At 38.5% G+C, this 10,834-nt stretch overlaps 1 protein-coding gene across 1 annotated transcript in view; it reads left to right on the top strand.

The window, feature by feature from the left end:
* The first annotated feature begins 662 nt into the window (after positions 1–662).
* LOC147717858 (uncharacterized) overlaps positions 663–10,834 on the top strand; it is a 38,804-nt gene continuing 28,632 nt past the window's right edge. Inside the window, exon 1 of the mRNA XM_086924636.1 lies at positions 663–792. Within this exon, the coding sequence (XP_086780762.1) occupies positions 741–792 (52 nt within the window). The 5' untranslated portion in view covers positions 663–740. The remainder of the gene's footprint in view (positions 793–10,834) is intronic.

The following is a 10,834-nucleotide window of genomic DNA, read 5'->3' as shown; positions in this document are numbered from 1 at the left end:
CCATGTGGTAAACTCCACTTTCAATAGTTAAAAGGGCATCCCCAATCCCTGCCTCTTACCCACCTGGCAGAACCGAGCAGTGGCTGGCTGTTTCTTGATTGTATGTCAGAATACCGTATAAAGAAATATTAACCGGCATAAATATCCATTCCTCGTATATATTTTATAAGAATAACATGCACATTTTCTATCAACTCCAATGGGGTGATATTTTTGTACACTATGTTTAGGGCATGACATTTATGGCAGTAGATACTATGACAGTGATATTCTGTTACCAGATCCTGGTGGCTATGTGCCAGAACTAGTACTAATTTGAGTATGCTGCTGTAATGTTGGGTGGGGTTTCACATCTACATTCACTGGAATCCTTGTCCTAGCACACCCTAAGTCAGCAAATGAAGATTCATGGTAATTGTTGCTGCCAAGAACAAACCTCCCAAACCTGGTGGCACCAACCCTGTGCACTCTCCACAGGACAACATGTTTTACATTACTGTCTAGAGAACATTGTGCTAGCTTTGCCTACACCCTGGGTTTAATGACACCTTTCCAGACTGTTGGAGAAAAAAGCCTCCTTCCCCTACCCCTCCCTCCATGAACCAAGCCCTTGGCATGGTGACATATCTTGCGTTCTGCTGCATATATATAAGTTGGGCCAAGGATCTTCTTGAGCTCTGGGAAGAGGTCCAGAGTTTGTATTACTTGACGCGTTTTGATTGCCTATCGAAGGAAGAAGGATGAACAGCCTGGTCCTTCTGGCCTTATTGGCTCTTCTGGGCACCTGTGTTGGTAAGATATTGGGACAACGAGATTTCAATATATGAGTTACTTTCAATTTATTTGTACTTCATGGATGGACTTATTCCATAGACTTGGTGCTTGCGGCCGCCAATGTCTGGATACTTTTATCTTGGTCATTAGCTGGCCTATGAAGGGTTTTGTTGTTTTAAGTTTGGAGTGTGTTGGAGACAGTGAGAGACGAGGCTGTTGGCTCATCACTTGAAGAATGTGTAGCCGAGATGGAGTATGCATTAGGGAAGAGGAGATAACTCCTCGCTGACCAATACAGAAAACTGCAAATATTTGCTACCATTCATACAGGGTGGGGCGTGAGGGGACTAACTGGTTTGATGCACTACCTCCACTGAACAATGGCAATCTGATTGATTGAGCCAGAGGTGAAGCATGGCCACCTGCATCTTTTCTAGAAGGCTTTGTAATTTTGTTGTCTGGAAGTACACTGGCAAGGAGATAACAATGATGAGTCCCTGGATAGTTTTCTTAAACAAATGTATGTTTGTTTGTTCCATGGATTCAGAATGAGCTTTGCTTCCAAGTGGTGTTGAGACAAAATATAGAAACATAAATATGGTCAGATCGAATTATTGAGTCTGAAATATCGTCACACAGAAATATTGTGTGCAAGAATATCAGTGTCATGAATATTGATTTTAACGTAATTAATATTCATTTGAACAATATCTAAATCATTAATATAATTTATAAAAATATTGAAATCATTACAATAGTTTATAGAAATATTGTTGTTAAGAATATAGGGGCTGATTACGATGTCCCTAAGCCATCTGAATGCTCATTTCCCCCCGCCACGTCAGGATGGTGGGGGGAATAGTTCCGCCACAGGCAATCGTTGCGATTGCCTGGTGGAGCGGTTCAGCCTGCCCGCCCGATCACAATGCTGGCGTCAGAAAGGCTGGCAGAGGCTGACTTCAGGATACCCGTTACGGGCCCCCTTTGTGGTGGGGGGGCCCAGTTGTGCATTGGGGGGTACCCATGATGCTCCCCTATATTTCCATGCACAAGTTGGCAGGCACCGCACGGTGCTTGCCACGTTGTTCAGGGAAATGCACAACATCGCCATTTAACATTGCGGTGGGTGCTGCTGCCAGCAGCACCAACCACAATGTTAAATTGCCAGATGCCACCACCGCGGTGGTGGTCGCATCGTAATTAGGGGTGCGGGACCGCCGCATTACTGGGGGGCGGTCCCAATTCCGCTACGATGGCAAACGGACTCAAGCACCATAATTTTTTTAATTATTCTTATATATTTTAGAATGTATTTTATTTTTTATGTCATAAAATGTGTGTCTAATTGTTGTTAATTTATTTTAATATAGTTGTTTAATTGTTAGCAGTTTTGAAATTTAATTTCGTATAAAGAGATTTTAATTTTTAGTGCTGTTGCGAGTTGTGGGGTTTCTAGTGGTACAGGGTTGGAAGTAAATTAATTATAATTAATGGATAATTACTTTTTAATTATCATTCTTTAATTGATAATTATTTATGTTAATTGGATTTTTTTTTAATTAAGTGTGACGTGCAGGTTATGTGTTTTGTAGGGGTATGGTGTGGGAAGTAAATTTATAACTAAAAATATGTTTTAATTACTATTAATTGATAATTCATTATGTAAATTGTGCATGATAAAAATTATTATTGGGGTCTTATTTTTGTATGGGTGAAGGGTGTTTAGGAAATTAATTATCATAATTTATTAATAATGTTACTTTATAATCATTGTTGAAATGATAAATGATTATGTAAAATATGTAATTAAGATATTTATGGTTTATATAAGGTGTGAGTTGTGGCATTTGTAGGAGTAAAGAGTGGGAAGTTAATGAAATATAATACGTTTTTATAGTTAATTTTTCATAATAATTGTTTAGTTGACAATTAATTATGAAAATTATGCAAATATTGTTTTTAACTTTTATATTAGTTGTGGATTGTTTTTTTTGTATGGATAACGAGCCTGGGGTAATTATATATAATTATATTAGTAAAAGTTAATTAATATTACTATTCTAATACATATTCAATTATTTAACCCGTGTAAATAATAGCATTTAAATAATTAACTTTAGAGATGTACTGGGTACTTTTTAGAAATATAGAGCAGAAAGTTATTTAAGTAAGAATACATTTAAAAATGGTTAACGCATGTTTTATAATTATATATGTTTTTGTTGTATGTGTTAATTGTGTTGAGCTTTCTAAATGTGAATAACATTATATATATATAGGTTATGATTTTGAAAATATAGTTTTGTATTTTAATTATAGCAATATTTGTGGTAATTTATATGTATTAAACATTGCAATACATATTTAATATTTTAATGTCATTAATTTTTTTTAGATTTTTCATATTTACATATTTATTTATTTGTGTTATTTGGTATTTTTTTGGAATAATTTTATTTTGTTCAAGTTAATTAATCTGTTTCCAATATTCCACTAGCTGAAGTGGGAATAGTCAATTTTACTCCTACACAATCCAATACTTTCTCAACTCTTGCACTGACTGGAGTGGAAATAATAAATTGTACCCCTCCACAATCCAACACTTTCCCTACTGTTGCACTGACTGGAGTGGGAATAGTACATTTTACCCCTCCGCAATATAACATTTCCCTACTGTTGCACTCCCTGGAGTGGAAGTAGTAAATTTCACCCCTCTGCAGTCCATCACTTTCCCTATGGTTGCACTGACTGGAGTGGAAATAGTAAATTTTTCCCCTTCGAGATCCAACACTTTCCCTACTATTGCAATGACGGAAGTGGGAATAGTAAATTTACCACTCCGCAATCCAACAATTACTCTACAGTTGAACTGACTGGAGCAGGAATAGTGCGTTTTACCCATGTGTAATTCAACAATTTCCCTAGTGTTTCTCTGTGTGGAATGGAACTAGTCAATTTTACCCCTCCTGTGTCCAAAACTTTGCCTACTCTTGTATAAATTGAACTGGGAATAGTATATGTATTATTTGTAAAATGTTATAGTTTACTTTATACATTTTATATTTATATTATTACTTTTTCGCTTATTTCAAAATATAATATTTATAAATATTAATGTTTTTAATATGTAATATATTTTTTGTAAATTGTCATTTCTAAAAATGTTTTATGATTATGTATATATGTGTTTATATATGTATATGTTTATATATTTTGTTTTATTTAAAAATAATTATTAAATAATAATATAAATTACAAGTATTAGTTTAATAATATTTTTTATCAGATAAATGTAAATATATATATACTTATAAATATATATATATGTGTGTGCGTTTTATTTTTGGGAAATAATTATAATTGTTATTTGGTTTTTAAAAACATTAAGTATATTCTATTTATATCATATTACTTTTATCATTTAATATATGTAATTTTCCTATTAAAATGTACATATGTTAAAAAAAATTTAGACAATGTTAGTGAGAATTATATTTTTCGATATTTCTGTCACTTGCATGATAAATATAGCATGATCATATTTTATATATCGATATTTATGTTTTTTAATGGAGATATTTTGAGGGTAGATATTTTGTCAGTAAAGCCTTCCAAGTACCAGATCACTGTACACAATATGGGTTTAAATAAAAGATAAAAAGAGGACAGTTGGGAAACAGTAAACATCTGTTATTCAGAGCCAAGGTAGACTTGGGAGAACATGGGCTTTACAAATACACGTGTTATGTTTCCTGCTACGGCCAGTCAATGACCATTACTCATGTAGTTAGGAGCTAGTGGAAGGGACAAAGCTGTAACTTTCCTATGAGCATCAAGACATCCTTTGAGCAGATATAATCGTACCTCACCTTGGCATGGAAAAAACAATGGCTGCTGAGTCTCTAGGCAGCGCTCACTTCGAGGGTAGACACGGGTAGAGGGTGTCCACCCACTCTTTTCACAAAGGGGATAGCGTCTACCCTGCCAAGAAGTTGGGCCTCACAAAAATATGCTAAACTGCCTCAGCGTTATTTTCAGACATCGGGACATATTCAGCAGCACCAGCACCATGTCTGCTGAGCAGGCCCGGCCCGTGCAGGGCGTTATACCGGGGCGGTGACGTCAGGCGGGGGAGGGGCAGGGTGGGGCATTTGAAAATGCGGGATGTGGACCATTACAGGTAAGTAACTAAAAAAAAAAGAAATAAAACGAATTACGTTGCGCGCGCTGCATCGCAAAATGTGATGCAGCGTAGGCAACGAAATTTGTTTTATTTACTTTTTCGTTACTTACCTGTAAGAGCAGCAACGTGCAGGTGGGAAAGGGGCTTACCAGATTCCAGCTCCAGCCTGGGCCCATAACAAAGGACGAAGTTAGGGTTCCATCTGGCCTTCTTTTGTGGGAGTATCCTGTCTAGGAGCTATCGGGAGGGGAAACAAAGGCTCACAGCTTATCACAACACAGGAACTTAAAAGAGGCGTGGTTTTGACTTTGTTCGGTCCCTGTATATAAGAGATGCATGCACTGTAAGAATGTCAGGTGTGTTGGTCTGTCTCAGTATCTACACAAATAACAATTTAAATACCACTATTTTGTTAATAGTGCTACTCATCCCAACGCAAAGAGTCAGAGCACTTTGCATCACACATACAAATTATACATTGACAATAAATCATATGTGTGTAAATCAATGTAAACAATATGTTATATATGACAGTGAGGGTTACAAGGTGTAGGAGTCACATGTCCGTCATAGCTCACTGTGCTATATTAGAAGGATTCAAATTTATGATCAGCAAGTAACAGTAAGATTTCTGTGTTAAAACTATTAGCCAGCTTACCCATTTACATGAAACAAAAAACTGTCATCTACGTGTTACATAATTTGCTTTATAGGAGACATATTAACCCTCTATGCTACTTTGAGTCAAAACTGGGACTAGACAAAACACAGATCTCTCCAGCAAATATGTTAACCTCCAGAGTTACCTTTCCATTATTATTATTCCCTTATAGTTAATTGACCCACACAGATCTTTACAGCCGGTGACTTAACCCCATAAGAGATTTTCAAATGCAGAATTTGCAACCAATTAAGCAGAACAGATTTACTGCTATGTTTTTTATTATGCGCCCCCTCTTACAGTGAATCATATTGTTTCTTCTCTGCTGCAGTGGTTTTTATTATGCGCCCTCTCTTACAGTGAATCGTATTGTTTCTACTCTGCTGCAGTGGTTTTTATTATGCACCCCCTCTTACAGTGAATCGTATTGTTTCTTCTCTGCTGCAGTGGTTTTTATTATGCACCCCCTCTTACAGTGAATCGTATTGTTTCTTCTCTGCTGCAGTGGTTTTTATTATGCACCCCCTCTTACAGTGAATCGTATTGTTTCTTCTCTGCTGCAGTGGTTTTTATTATGCGCCCTCTCTTACAGTGAATCGTATTGTTTCTACTCTGCTGCAGTGGTTTTTATTATGCACCCCCTCTTACAGTGAATCGTATTGTTTCTTCTCTGCTGCAGTGGTTTTTATTATGCACCCCCTCTTACAGTGAATCGTATTGTTTCTTCTCTGCTGCAGTGGTTTTTATTATGCACCCCCTCTTACAGTGAATCGTATTGTTTCTTCTCTGCTGCAGTGGTTTTTATTATGCACCCCCTCTTACAGTGAATCCTATTGTTTCTTCTCTGCTGCAGTGGTTTTTATTATGCACCCCTCTTACAGTGAATCCTATTTTTTCTTCTCTGCTGCAGTGGTTTTTATTATGCACCCCCTCTTACAGTGAATCCTATTGTTTCTTCTCTGCTGCAGTGGTTTTTATTATGCACCCCCTCTTACAGTGAATCGTATTGTTTCTTCTCTGCTGCAGTGGTTTTTATTATGCACCCCCTCTTACAGAGAATCATATTGTTTCTTCTCTGCTGCAGTGGTTTTTATTATGCACTTGCTTTTGCAGGGACTATTGCTAATGCTTCTCTGCTACACTGATTTAATCGTGTTAATTCTTCTCTGCTGCAGTGGCTTATACTATTCACTCATGTAGTAAGTTCCCCTTTGGACCCACTTTGGTTCTCCCTTAGTTTGCATGGTTTAGGCTGCTGTTGCTTAGCACAGCCACGCATGACACATTTGTTTCTGGGCTAGGTTATTGTTTTAGAAATACGCTGCACATGTTATTTGTTATTCAGTTAATCTACTCAGGATTCAGTCTGACCATTTCGTATAAGATCGAACACCATGGTGTACTGCTTTCTTGCGCCCGGTCAGCACATTTCCTAACGTTTTAAACCCAACACGTTGGCAGAGCTGTAGCTTTTCAAAACAGCAGTTCTTATCATATAAATTGTGACTCACACCCTTGAAAAGCAGAAATGAGAATTTCAGCAGAAAGACCTGGTCTTGGATCAGGCGGCACCAGCTTGCATAAACTGAGTTTACACTTATTGTGTGGACCAACAAACTACAAATACCAGGTATGAAGTGTGGTGCTATTCCCCGAGCGGACTGATCCTATCCCTGTGCTCACATAGTGAGGGTAAGCCTACACAGATATATCACTTTCCATGGTAGGGCTGTTTATTGTATACAGTTTGCTAGTAATGTTGATTACTCTGCTTAGTTGTATATGTTTTCTGATTGCAGCACAACTGCTTCATAATAAACTACAATAGTTTCATTAAGTATTGTAAACTTTAGTCATGTCTTTTGTTTATTATGGACGTGCATGAGTTAGAAATGAAAGGTGATGATCTGTTTCCACGGTTACCTTAGAGACTAGAGGTTCATGTTCTGGATTGCCAAATCACCTGTTACTCTGGGAAGGTTAGTTGTTCCGGTGAGGCATTGTGAGGTAGTCAGATCTGGACCTACATGTACTGAGGTGCTAGAGAGTCTCAGGGGCATATTTACCAGTCCCTATTGCCACACGGACATCACTTTTTTTAACGTTCCTGTGGCTTAGCCGTATTTACAAGGCCGAAGAACAACTAAGGGTTGGCTCTAATCAGTATGGCTGAGCCGTAATCATAAATAACAGAAAGAAGTTGCCAGTACTGATATCAATAGGTAATATACATGAGTTATAACACAGCACCTGAAACACCATTCAAGACCGGGAGCTAGTAAATAGCTTTTATTATTCTTTATAACTTTGTCAGCAAAGAAACATGTTTCATAAAACACTTATTCAAAAAACAAACAAATAATACATGCTAGGCAAAGGCTCTAATTTGGAGATCATTCATCATATCAGACATGTCAAAGGCATACAACATACAACCATTCATCGGGGGAAGGGGGTATGATGACTGCAAAAACTACAAAAGTGCAAAAAGTACAATATTTACAATGTAATGACAAGCACAAGACAAAGGGGGATATGAGAGAAAAGCCAAAGTCTGCGAAACAATTGAAAAGTAATGTCACTTAGAAGTTATTCAAACAAGAGGTACATTCCTATATCGGGTTAGAATGTTCGCAATATTTTGTTAATTATTAAATAAGGGTAATGTACACAAAATAGTGGTAAGCAACAGAAAAACTTTTTGAAGAGCTTATCACTCTTGCAGACAGCGGTATGGCTGGGGCCTACGCGTTTCGAATCCCGCTGGTTTCTGGGGATTCTCTTCAGGGCCTTGGTCGTCTCTAGAAAAAGGAAGGGAGAATTATAAAAATCTAAAAGTGAGGGAAAGTTTATAGACCACATTCAATGGATCAACATCAGATTCCTATCCCAGATGCCACCCTCTCCTCCACAGGCTTACCAAAAAGCAGGTTTTCAAAAGTGTATAGAAAGCCTCAACACTTTAGCGGGATGGACTTAGTCTGAGTCTGAAACAATCATAAAAAGCATTGGAATCAGGTAAAGAAATAGAAAACTCATTGGGGTAGCGAAAGGTCGAGGTTGGAAGGCTCGATTTTACTTACCTTATAAGTCAACAAGAAAGCTTTACTTGAAAGCGAACCAGGGCGCGTAATTTAACGGACGTTTTACCTGTGGAGTGGAAAACATTGGGGTAATCAGAAAGAGTTCCGACATAGTAGGGAACTTGTTGTTCTACAGAGTCAAAGGAACTCTCACCTAGTACATATGGACCGGAATTTCGGTGTACGCAGCCGTAGAACTATGAACACTGGCACAAGGTCTATGGAAAATGAAGAGGAAACTTCAGTATGCGAGGGCCGCAAAATGCGAGTGTGACTGAGTGAGACTAATGAAAAAAAGTCTTACCGGAAACACAAAGAATCAAGTTGAATATTTAATACGACGGTTGGCAATCTCTATTAGTAGATACTTTGTTAATCTGAAAGAGAGCCAGCAACAACCCATAATGAGCACGTGTCAGCCACCAGTTATTTCGCAAATTAGTACTGTTTGACAAAGCGGCTTACCGTGATAGCTAGTAAAGAGCGTGTTCCGCATAAAGCGGGTCGCTAGTACAATGGAATTCAGGGGACCTGAAACGACATTGAAATATGGATATTAGTGATTAGAGTTTTCTAAAAAGTGACTAATCTGACCAAGAGTTCCAGGCGCCTTACCGGCATCTCGGCAGCGTACGGTGTGAACGTGTTTGAAAAAGTTTACTGAAACAGAAAGACGGAGCAGGTATTAATTTAACAATAAAGAAAGAGCGGCAAATGGTAGCGGAGAGGGAGTCGACATAGTAATACTTACAGCGAGTTCGCTTGTAAAGACCTTGGAACGGCGGCGTTTGAGTAGGCGCTACACCCTGGCTCATGCGCAAAAGCTGGCCGGGGCTGGGATGTTCTACCTATATATGCTGGCCAGATGATTAGGTACGCCCACACTGGGACCAAGCTAGCAACGGAAAACACGGACTGGACTATAAAGTTTCGTATGCACGGTCCATGTGACAGGTAAAACGTATATTCAGATAACTCAATCCAGTGTTCTAACAGAAAACGGATTACAGTTTAAAGATTTCGCTCAATTCATTTAACCCGGATACTGCCGTGTCAAATTTAACTATAAGAAAAGCTTCTCGTTTGGATAATGCCAAATTCTGATCGCCACCTCGAGGATTTTTTTCTACTCTTGAAATTACTGTCCATTTTAAGTCACTGACTGAGTGTTGCATCCGCGTCCAATGTAGCACCAAAGGAGCGTTTTCAACTTTCCTTTTTAGTCTGGATTTATGTTGCGAGATCCGCTGACGGACCTCCTGGTTTGTTTTGCCTATGTAGAGTAGATGGCACGAGCATGTAATGCCATATACAACAAACTTGCTCTTACAGTTGCTGAAAGTGTCATGCTTCCAGGAGATTCCATTGTGTTGGAAGAGTGAACCCTCCACAGTAGATTCACAACAAAGGCAGGTACCACATTTGTGATGTCCGAGGATGGGGGGCATCCCCATCATTTGACGTAACGTCGCAGGTTTAGAGGCAGGCATAGCCGCTCGGACTATGTGGTTGGCAATGTTGTTTTCCTTTTTAAAGGCAAATAAGGGCACATTTACAAGACTTTCATCTAGATCTTTTACTAGATGCCAGTTCTGTTTTATGACCTTTTTCAAGTGGTTGGCATTGGGGCAATAGGTAGTGACGCATACCTGCCGTTTCAACTCAGGTTTAGTTTTGCGTTTCAGGAGTGTCTCGCGCGGGGTCCATTGAGCTCTCTTCATACAGGTCTTAACAAGTTTTTTAGGGTACCCCCTATCACACAGGTTAGATGTTAGATTTTCTGAGTGGTGTTGGAAATCTTCTTTAAAAGTGCAGTTCCTGCAAACTCGCAAGAACTGCCCATATGGGAGATTTTCTTTAAGATTTCTAGGATGATTACTAGTAAACATCAGAGACTTATTCCGTTCGGTGGGTTTAGTGTATAGGGTGGTGGCCAGTTTCCCTTCAGATGGAAAGACCTCCACGTCAAGGAATGCAATCCTGCTTGTTGAATTGGTAATGCTGAATTTTATATCGGCAGTTCTGGCATTAAGCCATTGATGGAAATGATTGAGAGTGTCACTATCTCCTGTCCAAGTCATAAAAACGTCATCAATAAATCAGAGCCAAGCTCCGATGTATTGAGTAAATGGG

This window comes from Lissotriton vulgaris, chromosome 5, assembly GCF_964263255.1.
Source record: "Lissotriton vulgaris chromosome 5, aLisVul1.2, whole genome shotgun sequence".
In the NCBI taxonomy this organism is placed as follows: domain Eukaryota; kingdom Metazoa; phylum Chordata; class Amphibia; order Caudata; family Salamandridae; genus Lissotriton; species Lissotriton vulgaris.
This window is presented reverse-complemented; position numbering and strand designations above follow the sequence as displayed.